Raw genomic sequence first — 21752 nt, forward strand, 5'->3', positions numbered from 1 at the left:
CCCCTCTGTCCCCTTCTGGCTGCCTCTGCCTCAATTTTATCCCACAACTTAGACATTCACATTACTCACACTCTCATTACACATACATATAGGATCTTGGAGGTGGGCACGCTACACGGATTCCAAACTACCATCAGGGTGTACACCTCACCCCTGGCGTCGTTGCCCACCTCTCAATTTTAAATACATGTAGACATTGAGGGCTAGCAGGAGGGGCTATATGCTTACCTGCTGCTCTGGCAGGTGGCTCCATGCCCTCCTGGGTTTTAAATGCACCTTAGAACACACATACATCAACAGTACATATGAGCGGGTGGAGGGAGGTTTGGAGTCTTCCTACACCCCCGTTCTCTGCGGCCTGCTGGAGCAGGGGGGCTAGGAGGAGGAGTTGGCCGTCCGACTGGGGTCTGGTGTATGGGGCCTCCCTGCTGCTGCGGAGTCGGGGCGGTCTGCTTCTCCCCACCGCAGGGAAAAGGGTTACACCACCTGAGTCTGGGTGCAGTTTCCCCCTCCAGGGGCAAGGGTACCTAGACTCGGGGCTTAGAGTACGCTTGGGGAGTGTGATTGTGTGTACAGCGTCTCTCTATGTCTGTCTCCACGTTGGGTGAGTGTTGAGCAATTGTATATGAGAGCATGAGGGTGGGAATAGATGTTTGTATCTGTGTGTGCCTGTTTGTCTGTGTCTATATGTCAGGTTGGGTATCAGACGCCACCTCTCTGAGGACATCTCAGGCCCTCCAAGGTTTGGAGGCCCATCTCCCCCCACCACTTCCCCTGCCGGTGGCGGACGCCCTCAGACATCGGTGCGTTGGTGGTTCTCTGTCTCCGGGGGTGGGCGCCCAGGTACCCACCGGCTCACTCCTTGGCGGCTGCTTATTGGGGCCTGGAGCCTGGGGCTCGCTCGGGCCACTTTGGGGATGGGGTGCCCTCGGCCTCATGGCCCGGGGCTCGGCCACTCAGGCACAGCTGGCTGCCGGCGGAGCTCACGGGCACGTCACTGCAACCCCCCCTGGCTTCTGCTCCGCGGCTGCTGAGTGACCCCTCATCTGGGACTCTCCTCAGCTCTTTCTGGGATAGTGGCGCGGCTGCCCCTCTGTTGGTCTTCCTTGGTCTCTTGTGTTCTGGGGGCCTCTGGATGTCTGGAGTCTTGATCTCCTCCATACCTGCTTCATGCCCTGGAGGTCGGGGCAGTGGCCCCCCACACCCTCTAGCAGATCATTACATGAAGGAACCTTTTAAAAACAAGCGCGTTCATGCTCACAGGTGTACACACGGGTGATCACACACACAAATTACACCCTTTTTGGCTCCTACCTCAAAGCACACTGTGCGCTGTCGATCTCACGTGCTGCACAATAATGTTTAATATTTAGTATTTACTGTCATATTCTCATATATCATTGTGATCTTGTTTATTACTCTCGTTTTCTTCTGCTTGCTTTCTTTTTTCTTTCTCAACAGGTGATCCAGGTGATCGATATATGTATTTTTTGTCTGCTTATTCTGTTGGTTTTTGTTTTTTGCCCTTTTTCCCCGTCCCTCTTCTCAGGTTTTTTTCTTTCCCTCTTTCTTTCTCCACATTCTCTCCTCCAGTCAAGTCTGTCCCGTATTCAGCAAGTGAAAATAAAATAAACAATAAAAAGTTGAATCAAATGGACCATTACGGCAAGGCTGGGATGGTCCATTTGGTAAAGTAAATCCGTTGGGCATCTTTCTTCGCCTTTAGACAATAATTCTGATGGCAAAAGAACCAAACGGGACAGGTTAAAAAAAAAAAAAAAAGAGTTGATGCATTTTTTTTAATCATCTGAAGTATGAGGGTGTACTAAACTTATTACAGAGTTTTAAAGGGGAAACTATAGAATGATCATAATGGGTGTAGCCACAGTGATGGCCACCGTCATCATCACTTTCCCACAAGATTGACTCCCAACTTTTTTGATAGCTCTGGTTTTAGAATTGAATTTTGATATTCATTTGACAGCCTGCACTGAAACAATGAACTACAAGGTGTATCGCGGCCATAAAAAGACTTGATTTGGATTGAAAAAAGAAGGGAAATGAAAACAAAAAGGATGCAAAGGTACCACACTGTTTATATAATTACATTTAACAGTGAAGGAACTACTCACACTGCAAATCCCAGATTTAATAGCAAATGATTTTCAATCTTCTCAAATGTAATCCTTTTCATTATTGTAGTGTTGCATAATAACACTTTACAATATACTTTGTAGTTTGTGTTGTATGTGTGTAGTACAGTACAGCCTATTTACTGGTACGGTCCAGTGCTTCGTTCCTGAATCGAATCGGTGATTTTATGCTCTTAAGTGACCTGATGTTGGCAGGTTTAAGCATAGTAAAAATGATCTCCACCAAAAAAAGCCGTTGCTGTTTCAAAGTATGGTTGTGTGTAGAGTAGTTTTTGTCCATGGCGATGCAAAAAAAACAACCTTTTCTTGTTAAACATGGTTGATATAATCAGACTTGTGGTTTCTATAGGAGCACATACCAGCGTTTCACAGTGGCATAGATCATAGTAAGCCTACTTGCTATCACTGGAAAATTATGGCCCACAATAAAAATTAAGTCCAGAGTCACATTTCATGCATGATGAAAAGACTTACAGTGGCATCAACTATATAAAATGTGAGGCATAAAACAAAACCTTTAAAACCACATTTTGCCTTTAGCAAATGGAAGTGATTCACATCAGTTGCTGCAATTTTTAGAGCAACTCAAAATTTACATAAGTCACAGGCATTATGCATGTTATCATGCTTATGCAAGTGTGAGTCACACAAAAAATAGGCTTGAGGTGTTATAAAAAGGTAGGAAAAGGAGTATTTTGAGATTTAGTGTGTGTGTGCATGTGTGCCAGTGTATACCTTCCGGGGAGGTAATGGTGGAGGAGAGGGGGGTGCCGGTGCAGGATGACTGGTCGATGGCTCCAGAGGAGGAGAAAGTCAGGTTCTCGCTGTCTGGAGTTACTCCGCACTGTAAACCAACAACAGCAAGCCGTGAGAGAGACGTTCACAACATGATGTGTAAACTAACGTGTAAACTCCCACAGCCGTAGGAGACATGTGACACTGTGAAAATGCATATTCTCTCTGTGTATGTTTAACACACACATACCTCCTGCTGGTCCACAGCGAGTTTGTGGCGACAGGCCTCGGATTCACTGCAAGACTTCTCGTCCTCCTCGGGAAGCACAGAGGAATTCTGGGAAAGTGACCTAAGATAAGCAACAAAGTGAATGTACATCAGAGAAAATAACACCAGGAGGCTGAAAATATTATGGAGCAGAAACTGAAATTAAATAGAGAAGGATAATAATAATAAGTATTATTATTATTATAATTTTGTAAAAATGTGTGTGGAAGAATCTTTTACTTTTTCTCTGTGAAATCTACTTCAAGGTCCAACAAATTAAGCTACAGTTAGCATACTTGAACTGAAAAAAACAATTTCTCATAAGAAAGAGCGGGGCAACCATAAGTTGTTTTTTTTTTAAAAATATGCTCCTATGATCAAAGCATGCTGTCCTAAGCAGCCAGCTCCACCCACCCTTCCCGCTGATCCAAGCAGAAAAAACAAACATCAACTTTGACCAGTACTCTCTCTGGCCTCACAGGCAGACTCACTTTGAACCACTCTTCTTGAGTTTAAGAGCCTGACCGGAGTTGGAGTGGTCCAGAGGAGAGAGGGAGCGAGCCGGGGCAGGGTGAGGCTCGCTGCTATACGGAGGAAGGGCTCCAGAGACGTGGCTGGGACCAGAGTGGAGAGGAGGAGGAGCTACTGAGGTGGTGTTGAGCGGGCCGTTCAAGGCCTCCAAGAGAGACACCGCCTCATAACCAGGAGGGATGTGCTCTGATGCCTGTGAGGAGAAGAGGGCGGTGAGAATCTGAGTTCAGGATGACTGGAAATGATCACAACACTGTCTCTCTGTTGCGTGAGTTCTGTCTCACCGAGTGTTCCTCTGAGTCGGAGGTCTGGGAAGTGATGACGGGGTTAAAGCTGCTAGGTGACAGAGGACTGAGTTTCTTCCTAATTGCTCGAATCTGCAGCAAAGCTCTGAATGCTTAAAGACAAAGAAGATGGAAATTCAAACAATCCATACATCTACAAACAAAATTTTGAGGAAAAATATGATTTTAAAGGCTACAAACAAGATGAAGAGGGTTTGGAGGAACTGAGTTAATTATTATTTAATTGCCAATTTGACACCTTTGCATTACAGATTATCTGTGAACAAGTGTCTTCATTTTTGTTTGGCTTTTATCAGTTTGGGAAACACTAACCCTGTCAAAGCGTATCAAAATTTACTATATTTTTAATTATTCTGGTTTTAGCTACAAAAGAAATGTTTTAGCACGAGAGGTTCCACTCTCTTACTACCCAAATCTCTCCTGCAGTGGGTCTGTTCAATCTATGATGCAGATTTGACACTTTTTTCTTTTGCATTTCTGATGCAGTTTCCTATAGTCTCTAGAATAGAAGCAGCTATTGTTTAAAATGTGTTTCCTTCCTCCCATATTTAATTCTACATGAAATCAATTACCTGTACCGCTTTTCCTCTATTAATGTAGTCTTTAAATAAATGAAAAGCTAACTGAGTGAGCGACCATAGGATATTTATCCCCCTCAGTGTGCAGAATACATCTTGTTCAGCTAAAATATGCACTCGTTCTGCACTGTTTTCATTTGACTGTAAAACAAATCTGCCAAAAGATCAGTGTTTCGATATCTGAACTTACGCAGTCTGCAGATAGGGCAGCAGTTGGCCTGGTAGCGCAGGGTGTCTGCACAGGCATTGCAGAGACACAGGTGTCTGCATGGCAGGATGAGCGTGTCTCGTACATCAGACAAACACACAACGCACTCTGCGCTGTTGTCGCTGATTTCGTCGTCAGCAACCTGGAGACAAAAATCATCAAAACACTCGGAAGAAGTCGATTTGCGAAAGCAGACAGTGACACTGATTCGTTTTGGTAGACTTTCACGTCACTTCTAAAGTGCTCTAAAACGCTTCATATGTTTTCCAATTTTTACCTTTGATTCCTGGCTGTTGTATTTGTTCTCGATCCCATAGATCTCCTGCAGTAGGTAACTCACGCCATCCACCTGGGAAAAGGAACACAGCAATGAATAAAGGCGGCCGCTCTCACGGGCCAGACGTGAGTTTCAAGGAGGAAATAAAGCTTTGGTGTGTCTTTGTCTTTCAAAAGAATAAAGTTGCTACACAAAAGGACGTAAGATGGAGGGAAAGAAGAAAGGCAGATGTATTCACCACTTGTTTCTGCTTCAGAGGCTTCACACAGTAGCTTCCATCCATGTGCTGGCAAAGAAGGCAACAGTTGTATGTATTATTAATACATCTGTAAAATATTAGCCTGTTTTTGGAGTTTAATATTGACAAGACATCATAATAATGAATCGTGATAAATCAAGAATAAATTATCCAAATTCTGGAAATATGATTTCGGCTCTTACCTTTTCAAATGTAGCTAGCAGTATGTGAGAGTGGCCCAAATGTTCTGCAAGGATGAAAAAAAACCAAAAAACAAGTTGGTACATCTTTATGCATATTCATATCACATCACCAGTGTGACAAAGCACATTAGCTCACCTTCTCCCTCGTCTACAACAGCCTGCACAACCATGGGGAAGATTTCCTTGTCCATATCAAACTGCAGCTGAGGAGAGAAACACCGCAGATATCCATCTGTACAAACTGGCTTCATGCTCCAGCACAACCTCATGTAAACACACGTTTCAGTGATCGTGCTGCAGCTACAAGCTGCCTACCTCGTCGTCGGCCCACTCGCTGAGGTTGACGGTGTGTGATGGCAGACAGAACTGCTGGCAAACTCCCCTTTTGAAGTGTACCGTCTCAGACTGCAGTGAGCTGTCCTGGGGCAGGTAACTGCAGGAAGCAGATAGATACGGGTCAGGATATAAGAGGAAGGTAACAGGAAATGGCTGTTTCTATCTGCTAATTGTTTTTTAAATGTAGCAGCTGGAGAGGGGGAGTCTCATTTAAATGTAATTTATTCTGAGTAAAGTGGTGAAAAAGCAAAATGTGCATAGGTCCTCCGTCCTGTTTGGACAGAAATAGAATCACAGCTTCTTATGCAAGATATGCAAACACTGAGCTGCATTTAAGATATGCGAGACCGTGCTGGCATAACAATTGTCTGGATGAATATTTATGGATATGCTTTTCTCTGCCACACTAGCCTGTTTTAATTTACACAGTTATCTTTTTTCTTTAAGGATGCAGCAATGTCCCTTTTTTCTCTTCAAATATTTATTCAGAATCAGAAGCATCTTAAATGAATTGGACTCTGGTTCACTTTCCTCTCTGCATACAAAAAACAAAGCCTTTTAAATATGCAATACATAAATAGGCATATACACGCAATATATTCACATATATTTAGCTTTGGTTGTCAGCCACAACTTATCTCAAACTCTAAACATCTGTTCCGTGTACGCTAATTTCAAGTCTGCATGGCACTGCAGAGAAGTCACTGGGCTCACTTTCATGTAAAAACACGAGTCCATAGCTGGTCTTCATATTTTAATATTAACCAAAAAAGAACATAGTGTTTCTGTTTTCCCTTGTAGGCTAGTAGATATTGTTGGCAGTGGCAAAAAAAAAGAAGAAGCTCAAAGTGAAAGTGATCAAATCCGAAATTAAAACAAGGGCACTCGCTCTGTGTTGAGAGCTACACGCCTCCCACATTTTTATGATCCAAGCTGAAGATTTAGCGAAAATAAAATCAGCAAAACGGCATCAGCACTCTTTTTTCCCTACACAAAACAAACGGATTCAATTCAGTAGCACTTCATATTTTTCCCCTGGTCATCCACACCACAACCGCAGTTGCTCTATGCACCCACCAGTGGGGCCTGAATCACACTACCACAGGCTCTGTTTGGGCCACAAGTGGATGTTTAGAAAACAGAAAGAAAAAAAACACACACACACACATAGAAATCGATCCTGTCTTTGCAGCAGTAGTTTTGTGGGGCGAAAGTAGCCTGTTGCCACTCGGAGGAAGAATCTGTGTTTAATGTGGATCAGTGTTTTATGAAAACACAAGCTAGAGTAATTTGTGCTCAACTCAAGAGCTTACAGACTCTCGATTCTAGACGGTTTCACCAAAAATAAGCACAAATAGAAACACAGCTGTGATTACGAGACATCTGGTTCTACATAACTAGAACAAATTCTGCAGACTAACACCAGATATGCAGTTATAGTTCAATAAATGACAAATGGACTGGTTCTTATATAGTTACTTCATCAGGAAAATGACTCTCACTCACACTGGCACTCCGTTGTGAAACTCCTCTATGGCCTGGTAGTAGATGGTGATGGCCACCTGTGTGTCAGCATCAAAGGTGAACTCGACATTGTAGCAGGCTCTGGTCTTCCCCGCTGCTTCGTCACCGGGCAGCTTCAGGTCCTCACTGCACCTGGATGGAAAAGGGAGAATAAAAATGTAAATTATTGTTTTAGTCTTGTTTGTTAGTCTATGATTATGAGGGTTTTTTGTGTGTGTTTGCAAAAAGCAAAAAAAATCTGTTTTATGGAGTGCGATAAATATCTCAATAACGTAAATCTCATTTTTTTCATTCCGCATACATGACATAAAATTAGACCAACGCTGTGTAATCAGTGGACAAAGGTGCGTACCGTACAAGTCGCAGTGTGTCCTTCCGAATGTTTATAAGGCTTCGTAGCGTCTTTACAGGTTCCTGAGGTGGAGGGGCTGCATACGGGAACTGAAAACAGAAAGGAACAGAAAACAAAAAACAAATTATAGATGCTAAATACATGTTATGATACCGAAGAGTACTACCATTCATTTTCGTCTCGACCGCACAACATTCCTCTCTTCACCACAGCAAATTTAGGGCTGCATGATGACCTTGGCTGCTCCCAGTTTAACCTTAACACAAAGATGTTTTTGGTTTGTCAGCACAGATCTCGTCGATGCTGACAAGTGCTGAGCAAGAGTAAAAAATCTGCCCTGGCTGTGTCTTTCCAGGGATGGGCCTGACACTTCAGACAGTGTTTGGTAGGCTCCTGAACTTGTGTGTAAAACAGCCCAGCGTAAAACTGAATCTACTTACAAGACAAATGGCTAATTGACAAGAATATAAATACTTTCTGTGATGGGTTAAACCTTGGTGTAAATTAACACATGAGCATTAAACTTGACCCTATCTGCGGATCACTGCTCAGCACTCCTTTGTTGCGTGTCTGAAGCCAAAAGTTGCTGAATTAGCGTAAGCGGAGAGCCGAGGTGGTTTAAGGATCTCTGGAGGATGTGGTCAGATACCTCGACACTACAACCCCCAAATCTGTACGCCTCTGTGTTTAAGTGTGTTTGCGTGGCTGTGAATGGCACTGTATTCAGCACTATTACACATCTGGGCTCAGCAGGAGTCACGCCTGTAAACCACACAAACAAACACACATCGAGTAACAGATGCTGAAAAGAGCCATTCATCGGGAACTCACGGGCAATACTGTAGGTCTTATTAAAAATCATAAACATCAGAGCAACACTCTGCACTTCCTCGCACACTCCCAGAGTAAAATCAAAACTCACAGATTGTTTCTCCTGTTCAAATAAAGGCGAGCGTTGTTCAAAGAACCCACAGGTCAGTTTTGGTATTGAGAAATTGTAGAAAAAAGCTCAGAGTAACACCACTAACAAGCTGATACTAGGCTGTTACAGTGTTTACTATGTTCACCATGTTAGTTTAGCATGTAGCATGCTAATATTTGGTAGTTACACTTTGCAAAAGCTTGTCCTAAAGCTAGACTCCTAATACTAACTCTATAGCTGACACCACATATATAACACATTTAACCACTCAGGAAATAACACCTACACGAAGCCTCGGACAGCTGAACCTTAAACTCTTCTCTTTGATCAATTTAATTTAACATTTTCCAAATTCTTTCCAGAGATGCTCAACCTCTATCAACCTCTAATAGATTTTTTCCATCCATCTTTATTTATAAAGCACCATAGCTGACACAAGGTGCTGTAAATTGGAACTAAACTAAATCAAAAAAATACATAAGATATAAATAAAACCATAAATATAAAAAAGGCAAATAAAAAGAAACCTAAAACAAGAAAAAACTCAGTTTCGCTAGGGCCGAAGGCCAAAGAATAAAAATGGGTTTTAAGACGTGTTTTAAAAGTGCACCGCGAAGGTGACTCTCTAACGTGCAAGGGCAGGTTATTCCATAATTTAGGAGCAACTCAAACTTGCACAGAAGTAATTTGCACTGAAATATCTGCACTGACCACTGCACCACTTGACATAAATTACCCCGACCGTTCGTGCTCATTCTGATACTCCTTGGACTTATGTCTGTGCTTAAAATTGTCGGTGCTCAAATTGTCCGTGTCATCATTCTCTGTCTGTCAGTGTCACCCGGTGCTGTGTATTTATATTATATATTATATTATATTGTGTATAATGACAATAAAGGCTTTCAATTTCAATTTAATTCAATGGCAGAAAAGGCCCTGTCCCCTCTGAGTGTCCTCCTAGACCTCAGTACTTTCAGGAGCAGCTGGTCAGCTGACCTGAGAGACGTACAGGGTGTGTACGGATGAAGAAGCTCAGAGCGCTGAGGCAGGGCAAGATTGTGAAAGCGTTTAAGAACAGTCATAAGAATTTTAAAATGAACTCTAAAAGACACAGGCAGCCAGCGCAGTGAGGCCAGGACAGGGGTTATATGCTTTCCTTTACGAGTTCCTGTTAGCAGTCGCGCAGCGGCATTTTGAACCAGCTGCAGAGTTGAGAGCAACGACTGACGGACTCCCACAGAAAGTGAGTTACAGTAGTCCAGACGGGATGAAATAAAAGCATGGATCACTGTTTCAAAGTGCTGCATAGAAAGAAAACATTTCACTCTTGCCAATCGCCTTAAGTGATAAAAAGTGGACTTCACCACTGCTCTAATTTAAAATCACTGTCCAACTTAAAACCAAGGTCGGTAATGACAGGTTTAAAATAAACTTCCAGGGGTCCCAAATCAACAGAGGAAGACTCACAGGGACGACTGGGTCCAAACAGGAACACCTCAGATTTCGTTTCATTAAAATTTAAAATGTTTAAATTTAAGATTGCTTTAATGTCATCTAGACATGCCAAGAGAGGTTTTATTTTATTTTATCTTTTAATTAAAATTTGTGTAGAATCCATGCTGTTGTGCTTGACTATTCTTTGTTTCCCAGAGTAAACACACTTGCCCTTAAAATTTGCTTATAGTTACCGTGAACATGTGGATTTGGAACATGCCAATTAAATACTTGTGGTCATAAATTAAACCCAGCAAGCATAGTTGAAACAGTATTGTGGTAATGAGGCAGACTGCCAGACTGATGCTGTTTCCCAATCCAACAGTAGACTGGTGTGCCTTACAAGGCAGAACATATTGATCATATTATTGCATATCTAAAAAAATAAATAAATGCTGTAAATGTGACTCAAAATTTATCTATTTGTAAAACACTTCTTAGAGAGAGTGTGCTGCTGGCTGTCCATTCTACACATTCTAGTTTTGGCTGAAAAATAGTCCCAAAGTAAAAAATTGTGCTGTGATCATTGTCAATCAAGAACAACAGGATTTAAACCGCAGGTTTGGAGGAGGAGAAAGGAAAAGGCTATAACAATACAGACAAATACAGTACTGTGCAAAAATCATGAAAGCTTTGTTGTAATTTCTTTAAGTAGTCTTCAGGAATAGCTCTCTAGGCTTCTTGGAGGACATGCAAAGGTCGTCTTTAGATGTTGGCCGATGATCTCACACTACTTCAGTAACCTTTAGGTGCAGCCTCTGGGATGGCCAGTTCATGTTGATAATGTTTAACTGGGTTGTTTTTCCAGGTATGCTTTACTACACTGAGAGTGTGCCAAGAAGGAGCGGCTGGAGCCTATCTTGTCTGTTATAGGGCAAGAGTCAGGCCGCACCCTGGACAGGTTCTTAGTTTGTTTCAGGGCTAACACATAGAAACAGACCCAGGCAACTTTAAAGAAAATACAGGAACGTCAGGCTCCTTTCATGTTCCAATCTGATATTTGTATATGATACCATTCCAATCCTGACACAAAATCTGCAGATACCTAAAGTCCTGATTCAATAAAAGGACTAGATGTTACAATCCCTGATAATACATTGCTTCAAATGGAGAAAGTCTTGAGGGATGGCTACTATGAGGAACGGCAGGCCAGAAGCTTTACCAGCGGGACCCATCATCGGTTGTGTGTCTCAACTTCACACGGTCTTTCGGCCTTTTATCACAAATTATTCTACCAATTTTTACTTCTTTTTACTTCCTTGGTTAGGTTTGGGGATTATAAATCCTTAGCCTAGCCTTAGCCTAAATGTTCTGGAATAATAATGGAAATGGAAATAGTATCAAAATCCCCAAAATATCAAGCTGATGAGTGCAAGTCAGTGATCACCAAAGTCCTCGGGATTCATCCTCTGTGAATTAGGAATGCCTCTGAAGAATTTGACAACAACCCAAAGGTACTGGATTCAAAGTAGGCCACCTAACCATCGTTGCCAACCCGTGTTGTGGCTAAAATCCATTTTGCATTTGTGTTGTCCAGCCAGGGCACTCTAAAAAAAATCCCTAAATATAGCCACGTCCATTATCCTGTTTGTCGAGTGGTGCGGGAGACTGAGAACACAACAACTGCGGTTGGATTTATGATTCCACAGCACCATCTGCTTCGAAACCACCAACCATTATATAATGCTGGTAAAGCTTCAGACACACATACAAGAACAAAAAAAACACAACATCACCAGCTGAATTCTGAGCCCACGGGAGGATTATAAACACCCATATAATCGGGAGAAAAACTGCACTCCTAATTTTAGCCCCAGTCTAGACAGAAACAGCACTGCAACTGCGATTAGCACACAGAGCGAGATGAAGCCCAGTCTTTCTGTTCTATATCAGCTTCAATGTATTCCAACATTTTAGCCCCTTCAAGCCTTTTGGACTGTGTTAAATTCTCTTTTTCCTCTGCGGGTTTGAGCTCTTTGCAATCTGAAGCTCTCATTAGTTTGAACTTCAGGTTCATGATTAGGTTTGCACGCACCCACCGGAGGGACCATCACTTATCAACGTCTCTGTAGACGGACTCAGCAGACTCTCATTTCATTTTTAATTAGTTTGACAGGATGAGACGTTAAAATAAATTTCAATCAATGACAGTGTGAAAGACCGGTAATTGCCACTGCAGGAGTCAAGCCTGCTGAAACTTATCAACTCCTGTTTAATAAGAAGAAGACAGCAATACCATTGATGCTGAAGTGTTAAAGAATCAATTTTTCCATCGATCAAATGCAGAAAAATGTTTCTGCTTCTCAGATGTGCAAATTTTTAAGACTGGACACATTTAAACCTTGTCATCTTGGAAACAATGAATATCCTTCATTTTCATTTCTTTGTTTTTTTTTTCTTTTTTCTTTTTTACATTTTATCGTGTAAAAACTTGCTGAAAAACCAAACGGATGATCTATCAATAGAAAATAAAAGGAGCCTTTGTTAATGTTTGGTCTTTTGTCCACGTTTAACATGAACATCAACCATGGTTACATGGTCTGAGTATTTCAGGGTCAGAATTTAGCATAAATAACAGTAAATCATCTGTGTTACAAAGAATTAAGGAAATTCTGAAGGCAAAAGGGGGGTGTAAATCAGTACTAGCAAAGTGTAACTAACAAAGAAGTATAAAGGAAAAAGCATGATAATGTGATAAGGAATTTCCTGTGATTATAACATTAACAATGTTCTGTCCTTGGATATATATCTTTTAAAAAAAATAATCCACTAGGAAGATGGTGTTAAATGACTAAAAGCTCCAAGAGCTAAAGACATCTAGTTGTAACAGCAATTCATTCATACATAAAACAACTATCTGCAAGAAGAATTAGTTAAACTGAAGTTGTAGTCACAGACTGTCTTGGTGAAACACCCCAAATTTTTGCTTTTGACATTATGTTTTGCTGTTAGTGTGTAAAAATACCTACCGCTACTGGTCTGGTCCCCAGGAAGTTAAGGTCTGTATTCTCCCCAAACAGGTAACCCTCCGGGTGAGTGGAGTCAAACTTCTCTCCCCCCATGATGAAATGGCTGGCAAAGTAACTCCCTGCACAACGAAAAAGAAGAAATAAGAACATATTTATGATCATTTATTATGTTTCAATGTACATGAAAACTACATATACAAAATGCAAACTGATGAAATAATTTTCATCGAAAACTGAAGGAGCCATGCGAAATTAAGCTGCTACAAACTGACACTTTGCGAGTCCTAACCATCTGGCACTTCACCGGCATAAAACATTTATACTTCCTATAAATCTCTGAGCCTACATTCTCAGTATTCACAGATAACTCGCTGTAAGAGCCAAGTAATCCCAAACTGCATGATAAAATTACCTCTTCCTATCCCTAAACTGGCAGGTTAGACAAAATGGTCCTTTTCTTATTTTACTATGACCGAAAATAGTGAAATAAAAAGCTGATGACTAAAAGACTAATGCTGGGCTGTTATTGTGCTGTAGCTTCTATACCTGTTTACCTAGACACAAGGGGGATGGCAGCTAGACTAAATGGACATTCTGCTTTTTAATAACAGGTTAGGCTAATATCATAAGACTGTAATGGAGGTTTGCGGTCTCTAAATAACATGCTGGGCAGTCGAGTCATGTTTCTGCAGGGAGGACATCTGGTCTGGCATTGCTGGTCGAAATCTGGCTGCTTGGTTTTTCACACTTATTAAGACCATACAGGAGGATGAGGGTTTGATAGTTTGACCTTAAAGCCATTAACACAATAAAGGGGAAAAAACAGCCTAAGCGATGAGCCTGTCTCCCTCTCTCCTCATCACTTTATTTACAGCAGGTGGGAGAGGCGACCTGGGCTCAGGCTCTGTCACCAGATCCCACAGACAGGAACTAGGGCTGACAGATCGGTTTCGCTGGCAGCAATAGCCACCTCTATCCTCCCTGCCAGCATCACCACCACTACTGCTCCAGGCTACAACGGGGCTGTTATATCACAAATTTATATCGCCTACGACTAACTCAGCTGCTGTGGCAACAGCGGGGCTAATGGCAGCCACTTTTCTTCCCTTCCATCCTCATCACAATCAGCCCACGATGTCAGGATGAATCTGAAATATTACTCTGACGTTTCTGAGCGTGTGAAAACTCATATTCCCGGATTGTGTTGCAGATCTAATTTCGTGGGAGATTTTATTTTAATTTATGTAGTCGCATTTGACAGATTTGAACAGCAATACGATTACATTTTCTAACACAATGCCTGTTTGGTATTATTGTTAATCCGGGGAGGGGGCTGGACACAATGCAGCAATCAGAAAATATCAAACACGACAGACTGAAAACACACAGGTCAGTCTGAGGGAAAAGGCCACTTTATTAGCTGGGTCGAATGAGCGTAAGTGACCTGTGCGGACTAATGTTTATTCATTTATTTTTTAAATGTAAAGAAAAGGTCTTCCAGATATATACCATAATATGGCATTTATATTTAGTCTGACTAAATTTATATTTAGTCAGGAAAAAAATTATCTTAGGAAAAAAAAGGAAATAAATGATCAAAACTAAAAGACTCCACAGAGCTGAAGGAATTAAATTATTATTGATTAATAGTTATGTTGCAACTATTTTGATTATTCTTTTAGTAAAGGTTTCCAGCTTCAGCTTTTATTATGATTACAAATTATTTTTTTGTATGAGTCATTCATTTGATTAAAAACTGTAAATTAGACATATTTAGATTTTAGACATTTTGAACTGTATTTTACAGTTGAAACTGAAAGAACATAAAATAATGCAAACATAATTGACAGGCAATACTGGGTGGACATTCACAAATAAACTGAGATTTATAGTTAGTAAATTAACAGTTTTAAAAATGCAGATCATTGCAGCTAAAATTCAAGCTTTAAACTTTAAAATATATTCTAATTTGTGAGTTTTAGATCTCAAAGTGAATATATTTGACTTACTTTTTTTCTTATTGTGACATTTTAAAATAAACAGTGATGAAACTTCTCTCTGATGACATACATACTAGTCTTTCAAATGCCATCCATCAGGATTTATTCATTTCCACAGCCTGATTTAGTCCTAATGCCAACCAGATGCACCAAAGGAAAAGCCAAACCCAGTTCTGCCTGCCAGTTTCTCCAATTCATGAAAAATTTGAAGGTGAATTTGCATAAATACGTGCAAAGGACAGTTAGTTATAGAAACATAGGGGTGCTGGTGCGTGTTGCTGTCCCTCTATGGATGTCACTACAATGCTGCAAGATGAAGAATAAATTAGAATAAATCATCCAGCACATAAATATGGAGTAAAGGGAAAGCGCACTTTTAAGTGGGTGGAAAGGTGGCTCGTGAAAAACACCGGTCTCCACAGGTAGCCGCTCCAGGTTAAAGGCTGAAATGCCCCTGCAGGCCTTTAAGCTCACGGGATACGAAGGTGATGTTTTCCCTCCAGAATAAATCATCTGCAGCGAGTTTTAGATAACACTCACCCAACCCAGTCCGACCTGTTGTTTGATGACTTACCAGATTTCGGTGGATAGCGGTACACCGAATTGGACGGGATGTCCACTTCTTCCACGCCTATGTTTTGTCTGCTTGTTAGAGCTCCCATTTCCAGTCAAATAAAGACACGGCTTAACGGGCATAACACTTCAGGTCCGCTTTGTACGCTGCGTCTCTTTACTCCCTATCATTTAATCCAGTTCGTGCTCCCCTGTCCATTACTGTCGGGTCCGAGCCCCGCCGTGAATGTGACCGTTCCGGGGATTAGTAGTTGTTCTCTTGCTGCTTATCCCTCCCTGGCCAACAGTGCAAGCTTGTGTTTTGAGGCAGAAAACAGCTGTGGTAGTCCCTTTAACTGCGGGGAAGCGCTTTCGTGGTACGCCGCAGTCGTTACCGAAGCGCGATCCCCGCTCCTGGCTTCACTTTACGGGCTCGTTTGTGGCACAAAACGGCGATGTGCTCGTCTCCCGGCCCTACTGGATGTTGATCGTGTATTCCCCCCTACCGGGTGCTCGTCGGTGCTGGATCCTGTCAGAGAGCTCTGTGGCTCCCCATGACGTCAGCCAGGCACAAATCCAGACCGTGGTTTTTTGCGCAGTCCCCCTCTCTCCTCTCCAGCAGCCGCTAGTGACGAGCCGCTTTATAACGTGACCTTCCTACGCCAAATGTGCAAGCAGCGCTGACTGCAGTGCAGAGAGAGGACGGCGCTGTGGGATACACGCCGGGCCGAAAACAGTGTTACTTGCTAGGCTTGTGCGGGAAAACGAGTGAAAGCTGAATAATGTACGACAAAAAAGCTCAGAGAGCTCACGTAAATCAAGCTGACATGGATCCGGTGGTAATGGCAAGTTTGTGGAGTCTACATGCTAAAAGGAAAAAAGGTCGTTAACTTTTCACAAACGGCGAACAGGAGCGTTTTAACCAAACTCACGGAACAAAGGCAGAAATAACGGTCTGCAGTCGCCGTTACAAGTAACCTCCTGTCCACAGGGGGCAGTGTAGCGTTAAAGTGAAAGAGGCGGACTCTTGGGACAGCCAATCAGAGGAAGCCAACACGGGCGCAAAGAAAGGGGAAAAGGAAGGGTCCTTGCCGCCATTTCACGTGAAAAACAGCGCGGTGAAAGAAACAAGCAGAGTGATACTATCAGAAAAACAGTAAGATTTTAAATTCAGTTCATCAGCTACAGCTTTAACAAGCACTGTAGCGGATTAATAGCACGCTAGGGTCTAAAGGTTTTTGTCCTAACTGGCCTGCTTAGTTGTCTGGAGTAGAAGAAAATGAGCTACGGAAGGCCGCCGCCAGACGTTGAGGGGATGACCTCCCTAAAGGTGGACAACCTGACTTACCGAACTTCGCCGGAGACTCTGCGCCGAGTTTTTGAGAAATACGGCCGTGTGGGAGATGTGTATATCCCGCGGGACAGGTACACCAAGGAGAGCCGAGGCTTCGCTTTCGTGCGGTTCCTCGACAAGCGCGACGCCGAAGACGCAATGGACGCCATGGACGGCGCACTGCTCGACGGGCGGGAGCTTCGGGTTCAGATGGCTCGATACGGAAGGCCGCCAGACTCCATGTACAGCCGGAGAGGCCCTCCGCCACGGAGATACGGATACGGACGCAGAAGCAGGAGGTAATTTAGGTCGTTAGTTTAGCGCAAGGGACTGTTTACACTAAGCTGTTTGCAAAGCACATGGTGACCTAAACGAAAGTAGTTAGCATTCTTCCACTGTTTATGTTTACCAGCCAAAGATTGCCTGGTAATCCTCACTGACATGGTGGCTAAAGCTCAAGGTAGTTTACAAATGCATTATTTGGTATAAATAGTTGTTGATAACTTAAATATATTGTTTAGTCGTGAATGAAAACAGAAAAATTTTACTTTCACATTTTCCTATTTAAAAAAAGCTGTTGGACCTTTGCTGACTAAGTTGTTATATTGTTTCTCTCTCTCTTTGTCTGTAGCCGTTCAGCCAGTCCTCGCCGTCGAAGACGTAGCCACAGCCGGTCCAGGAGCAGAAGCCGCTCTAGATCCAGGAGCCGCCACCACTACAGCCGCTCCAGGTCCCGTTCCTACTCCAGGTCAAGGTCCAAGTCTAAGTCCAAATCCAGAACCCCCCGGCGAAGCAAGTCAAAGTCGCCCTCCAGATCTCGGTCCCGCTCCAGGTCCAAGTCAAGGAGTCGAACCCCAGCTTCCAACAGAGGGTCCAGGTCAAAGTCGAAGTCCAGGTCCAGGTCCAAATCCAAGAGTAGACCTAAATCCCCAGAGGACACCGGAGCAGAGTCTTAACCCAAATGCAGATGCAACATGACGGTATAAAGGGGAAAGGGTGGCTTATATTATTAGTTTCAATTATATTAACTAGGGTGGTAATCAGCACCAGTTGGGTTTGTGTTCTGCAGTCTTTGACATTATGGCCATTTACATACAAAAGTCTGCAGAATCCCTGATATTTGTGTTATTTAAATAAGAGTTGGACTGTTGTAGCCAACAGTCCTAGTTCTGTGTGTGCTTTACTTTGCTTGCATGTCCAGCCAATCTAAAGCATGCACAGGCAATGGGAGATTGGGATATTTGTTGAGTATGTATGGGAGGTGGTTGGGACGTGTGGGGGGGGTGCTTCACTCAAAACGTTCACCTAAATGTGGAATTCTTTCCTCCAAGCTGCGGAGTCCTGTTTGCAAAGGGAGGAGGAGGAGATGGGGGTGTTGCAGTGTGAGAGCAGTTAGTGTGTGACCCGCCCATGTGACCTGCCTGTTGCTGAGAGCGATGGCAGGTACTAAGGAGCAGGTCAACAAGGCAACGGTGGTTGCTATGGAGCAGGTCGTCATGGCGGTGGTTCGGGCTGTCAGTTGGTGTATGAGGTGGTGTGGTGAGGTACGTTCACGGGGACCACAGGCAGATGCACTGTGGTGTCCTTCGCCTCTCACAAAGGGAACGGACCCCGAGGTTTGTTTTTCAAATATGCCCGAGTGTAAGAGACTTGTTAGAGCTAGTTTTGGGGAGAGTAAGGGCCAAGAAAGGTGTTTTGTTTTTTATTTTGTTTTTTAACTATTGTGACAATAAATAGAAATGTTAGGCTTATTAAGAGAAATTAATGTCCATAGAGCCAGTTTGATGTGTCAGGAGAAATATCAGTACAGAATTACATGTTACAGTCCAGGTCAGCTGCAGGAGTTGATGTAACCTCTGGGTTTAGCTCTTGCTAACTCTGTTCTGTCTTTCCTTCCAGATCTCAAATGATTGATGCTATGCTGAGGACATCAGGAAGAGTCTCAGATTGAAGTGGACTCAACTATTGCCACTGAATGCAGACTCAAAGGTTATTGGAACTTGGTCTAACATGTTTTAAATGTCTAATTTGACTTGATCTACCGAAACAAATTCTGTAAATTTGGCATGATTCATCATTGTTTGTAAAGCTGAGCTTATTCAAAGGTATTTGTGAGGGGTTTTTTTTTTTTTTTTTTCTTCCGTCATTTAAATTTTCTTTTTTCACTTTGATTTTTACACTTAATTACTCTGAACTAAAGATTTTCCTCCAGTGAAAACCCTTGTTTACACACCCTTCCCAGTTAGCTATGGAAAGTTTGAAGTTGTTTAAAAAAAAAAAAAAAGGGGAGGGGGTGTTATTCAGTGTATTTACAGCTATGTTTTACCACTTTTACTTGGAAAATGGCTTGTTGTTCAGTGACCAACAACCCACTTAATTTGTGACTTGCTAATCCAGCAGCATACATTTTTCTTTTCTGTCAATTTTTTTTTCTGTCTGGTTAAAGTTGCTTTCCTATGACTCTAACCCTCTTTCTTGTGTATCTTTTGTGCACTAGGCGCAGTTGTGTAGCAGTTGAATAATGCTGGTTAGCTGTTAAGATGCGGTGCAGTGCGGTGGTGACATGGTGTGGCGTGTTGCGGTGCTGAGTGCCCGGTGTGTTCCGGGGCTCGACCCTCCGCTGCTGTTTGCCGGTTTGTAAGCTCACAGGTGTGGCAGATCATCCATCCTCTCCTGTCTTGTGACTTCACTTTCCCTCCATGTGCTGTACAGATCCTCTTTCTTTTCTTTTTATTCTCCCTCCTCCTTTCCCCCCTTTGCTCCTCTCTATGGTTTATCAACTGTTGATAACTGGTCTTGCTCGCTTTGAAAGTGGTTCCAGTGGGACTCTTAGTTGAAGGGTTTCAAGGGCAGTTCTGCCTGCTTTATGATGTGTATTGCATTCCTCTGTGAACCTCTCACATGTCTTGTAAGTGCTTAAGGTGAATGCTAATAAACATTTTTGTTTAAAATAAAATAACATTCATTTCTCACACTTTGTGCTTGTTTAGAGTCTGGTGCTGACAATATTGCTGCTGAGCAATATAGAACTCCAGTTAAAAGCTAAAGTGTGCTACTTTTTTCTTTCTCTTTTGTGCTTCCACTGACTGTGCCATTTATTGGGGACAGCAGTCACTGTCAGTAAAGATTTTCAGTGGTTAACACATCTGCATCACATGCAAAAGTTCCTCGGGAGGTGCGACACCCCCAGCCTCAGCTAGGTGGAAGTGTTGCATCCATCATATAATCTGTCACAAATCAAAGACACTGATCCATCAATCTGACAACTCAAAGTGTTTATATCAACAGACGGTTTTGATTTAAGATACTTCATAACAATCTGATGGGTGGGGGGTTTTTTTGGTTCTTTTTTGTGTGTATGACAATCATCACTGTGTAGTACATTTTAATTGTTAGCTAATATCTGTCTACAATAGAAATATGACACTTTGTCTTGAAAGCATTGCTGAACCTGTGGAAATATGCTAAAACCAGTTGTTCACACAAATGGGAAGGCTGGGGCGGTATACTGACACTTCCTCAGAGGATAAATACAGCAGTCGATGACCTTCAAAGCTGGCTCCATGTTACAGCTAAACTATTGGGCCCAAAAACTTGTTCTGTGGACTTGCCTATAAGCAGCTAACAAATAACTGAGCCACTATAAGCACTCCCAGAGGAGCAGGAGTTGCTGGTCTTGTAGCAAATAAATGATTTAAACTTCCTTTGATGTACATAATTTTGAATTTATATCAAAACGGAAAACATTAACATTGATATAAACAGATATTTAATGTGTTTAGTTATGCACTCTGAAATGGATTTGTGTGTAAAACGTAGGCTCCATAATTGATCCCAGCAGTTGTTGATAGGGCGCTTATAATTGTAAAACCGTAACAATTATAATGCTTCATGTCAGGATGGGCATGAAAAGTTAAAGTGGGTGAACTCTGGTAGAGTTAATGTCAACATTTTATTTTACAACTACAGTTTTGATGGAGAATTTGTCATTTCTAGTAGAAAAGTTTACACTGGGGCTCAGGGTAGTTGTAAAACTATTATTTGCCATCATTTACATTAGCAACAGCTATGTTTGTAAGTTGATCTTTAGTCTGTAGATTATTTATTAAAAAATTACAAACTTAAAAGTTGCACATGCACACTGTAGTTGTTTGTCATAGGCAGTGTTGGGTAAGTTACTTTAAAAAAGCAATTAATTACTAATTACTTAGTCAATATTGTATTTAAAATACTTATCTAATTACTGTGTCAGAAAAGTAACTTAATTACTAAATAAGTAATTAAACTAAATACTTCTTAAAATCCCTATGAATCTTGAGTGGACAAACAATAGAAATTAAACTCTTTAAATAATTTTTTTTTTAAAGACGCAGACTCTACAGTAGGCAGCGGTAGCATCTCTCCCACAATGTAGCTTGCAATCATTTTTTAAGCTCACCTTCAGACGCTTTCTGTGCTGCTGAAGTAAAATCAAGTTTTGCTGCTTAGCAGGAGTTGCCGCGGTGTTATCCATGGATGATGAACAAGAATCACTCAGAAGTGTTCGTCTATGCTCTGTGTCAGGCGCTTCAGTAGATTACTCCTGCTATTAACAGCGGCCGATAGTTTTTTCTCCCCAGGACATAGCTTACATATTACTGTAATATTCTTGTCTGCTTGTTTCAGAAAAGTGAAGAGACGGGAATATGTCCATTTCATAAAACAGCCACTCGCTTCAGCCGAGTCCGTCATCTTCTGCTTTAGAATACGACTATGCAGCGAAATGACGTGCACC

General features: G+C 42.1%; 2 protein-coding genes across 7 annotated transcripts in view; one reads left to right on the top strand and one right to left on the bottom strand.

Moving 5' to 3' along the window:
• The window catches only part of rnf157 (ring finger protein 157), a 28220-nt gene extending 11985 nt beyond the window's left edge, over positions 1-16235 (bottom strand). For 2 of the 4 annotated variants that reach the window (XM_063482725.1, XM_063482727.1), the window contains exons 1-14: positions 15668-16222; positions 13094-13212; positions 7709-7797; positions 7339-7488; positions 5812-5929; positions 5633-5699; positions 5497-5540; positions 5294-5341; positions 5056-5127; positions 4761-4920; positions 3972-4084; positions 3648-3880; positions 3139-3238; positions 2889-2997 (exon numbers count right to left, since the gene is read on the bottom strand). In XM_063482725.1, coding sequence (XP_063338795.1) covers positions 2889-2997; positions 3139-3238; positions 3648-3880; positions 3972-4084; positions 4761-4920; positions 5056-5127; positions 5294-5341; positions 5497-5540; positions 5633-5699; positions 5812-5929; positions 7339-7488; positions 7709-7797; positions 13094-13212; positions 15668-15755 — 1510 coding nt within the window. In that variant the 5' untranslated portion in view covers positions 15756-16222. Of the gene's footprint in view, positions 1-2888; positions 2998-3138; positions 3239-3647; positions 3881-3971; positions 4085-4760; positions 4921-5055; positions 5128-5293; positions 5342-5496; positions 5541-5632; positions 5700-5811; positions 5930-7338; positions 7489-7708; positions 7798-13093; positions 13213-15667 lie in introns of all 4 variants that reach the window. The other 2 variants (XM_063482726.1, XM_063482728.1) reach the window with 2 other exon arrangements.
• A 494-nt stretch (positions 16236-16729) lies between these two features.
• On the top strand, positions 16730-19937 carry srsf2a (serine and arginine rich splicing factor 2a). 3 transcript variants are annotated; one of them, XR_010094782.1, is made up of 4 exons: positions 16730-17277; positions 17610-17958; positions 18310-18967; positions 19476-19937. XR_010094782.1 is itself a non-coding variant. In XM_063482729.1 (3 exons), the coding sequence occupies exons 1-2, from the start codon at positions 16925-16927 to the stop codon at positions 17932-17934; spliced, it is 678 nt and encodes a 225-aa protein (XP_063338799.1). In that variant the 5' UTR covers positions 16731-16924; the 3' UTR covers positions 17935-17958; positions 18878-19937. The 3 variants fall into 3 exon arrangements, 1 of the variants encoding a protein (XP_063338799.1); XR_010094783.1 differs by having other exon boundaries at positions 16731-17277; positions 18878-18967; XM_063482729.1 differs by having other exon boundaries at positions 16731-17277; positions 18878-19937.
• Positions 19938-21752: the final 1815 nt, after the last annotated feature.

This window comes from Pelmatolapia mariae, linkage group LG8, assembly GCF_036321145.2.
Source record: "Pelmatolapia mariae isolate MD_Pm_ZW linkage group LG8, Pm_UMD_F_2, whole genome shotgun sequence".
Lineage (NCBI taxonomy): Eukaryota > Metazoa > Chordata > Actinopteri > Cichliformes > Cichlidae > Pelmatolapia > Pelmatolapia mariae.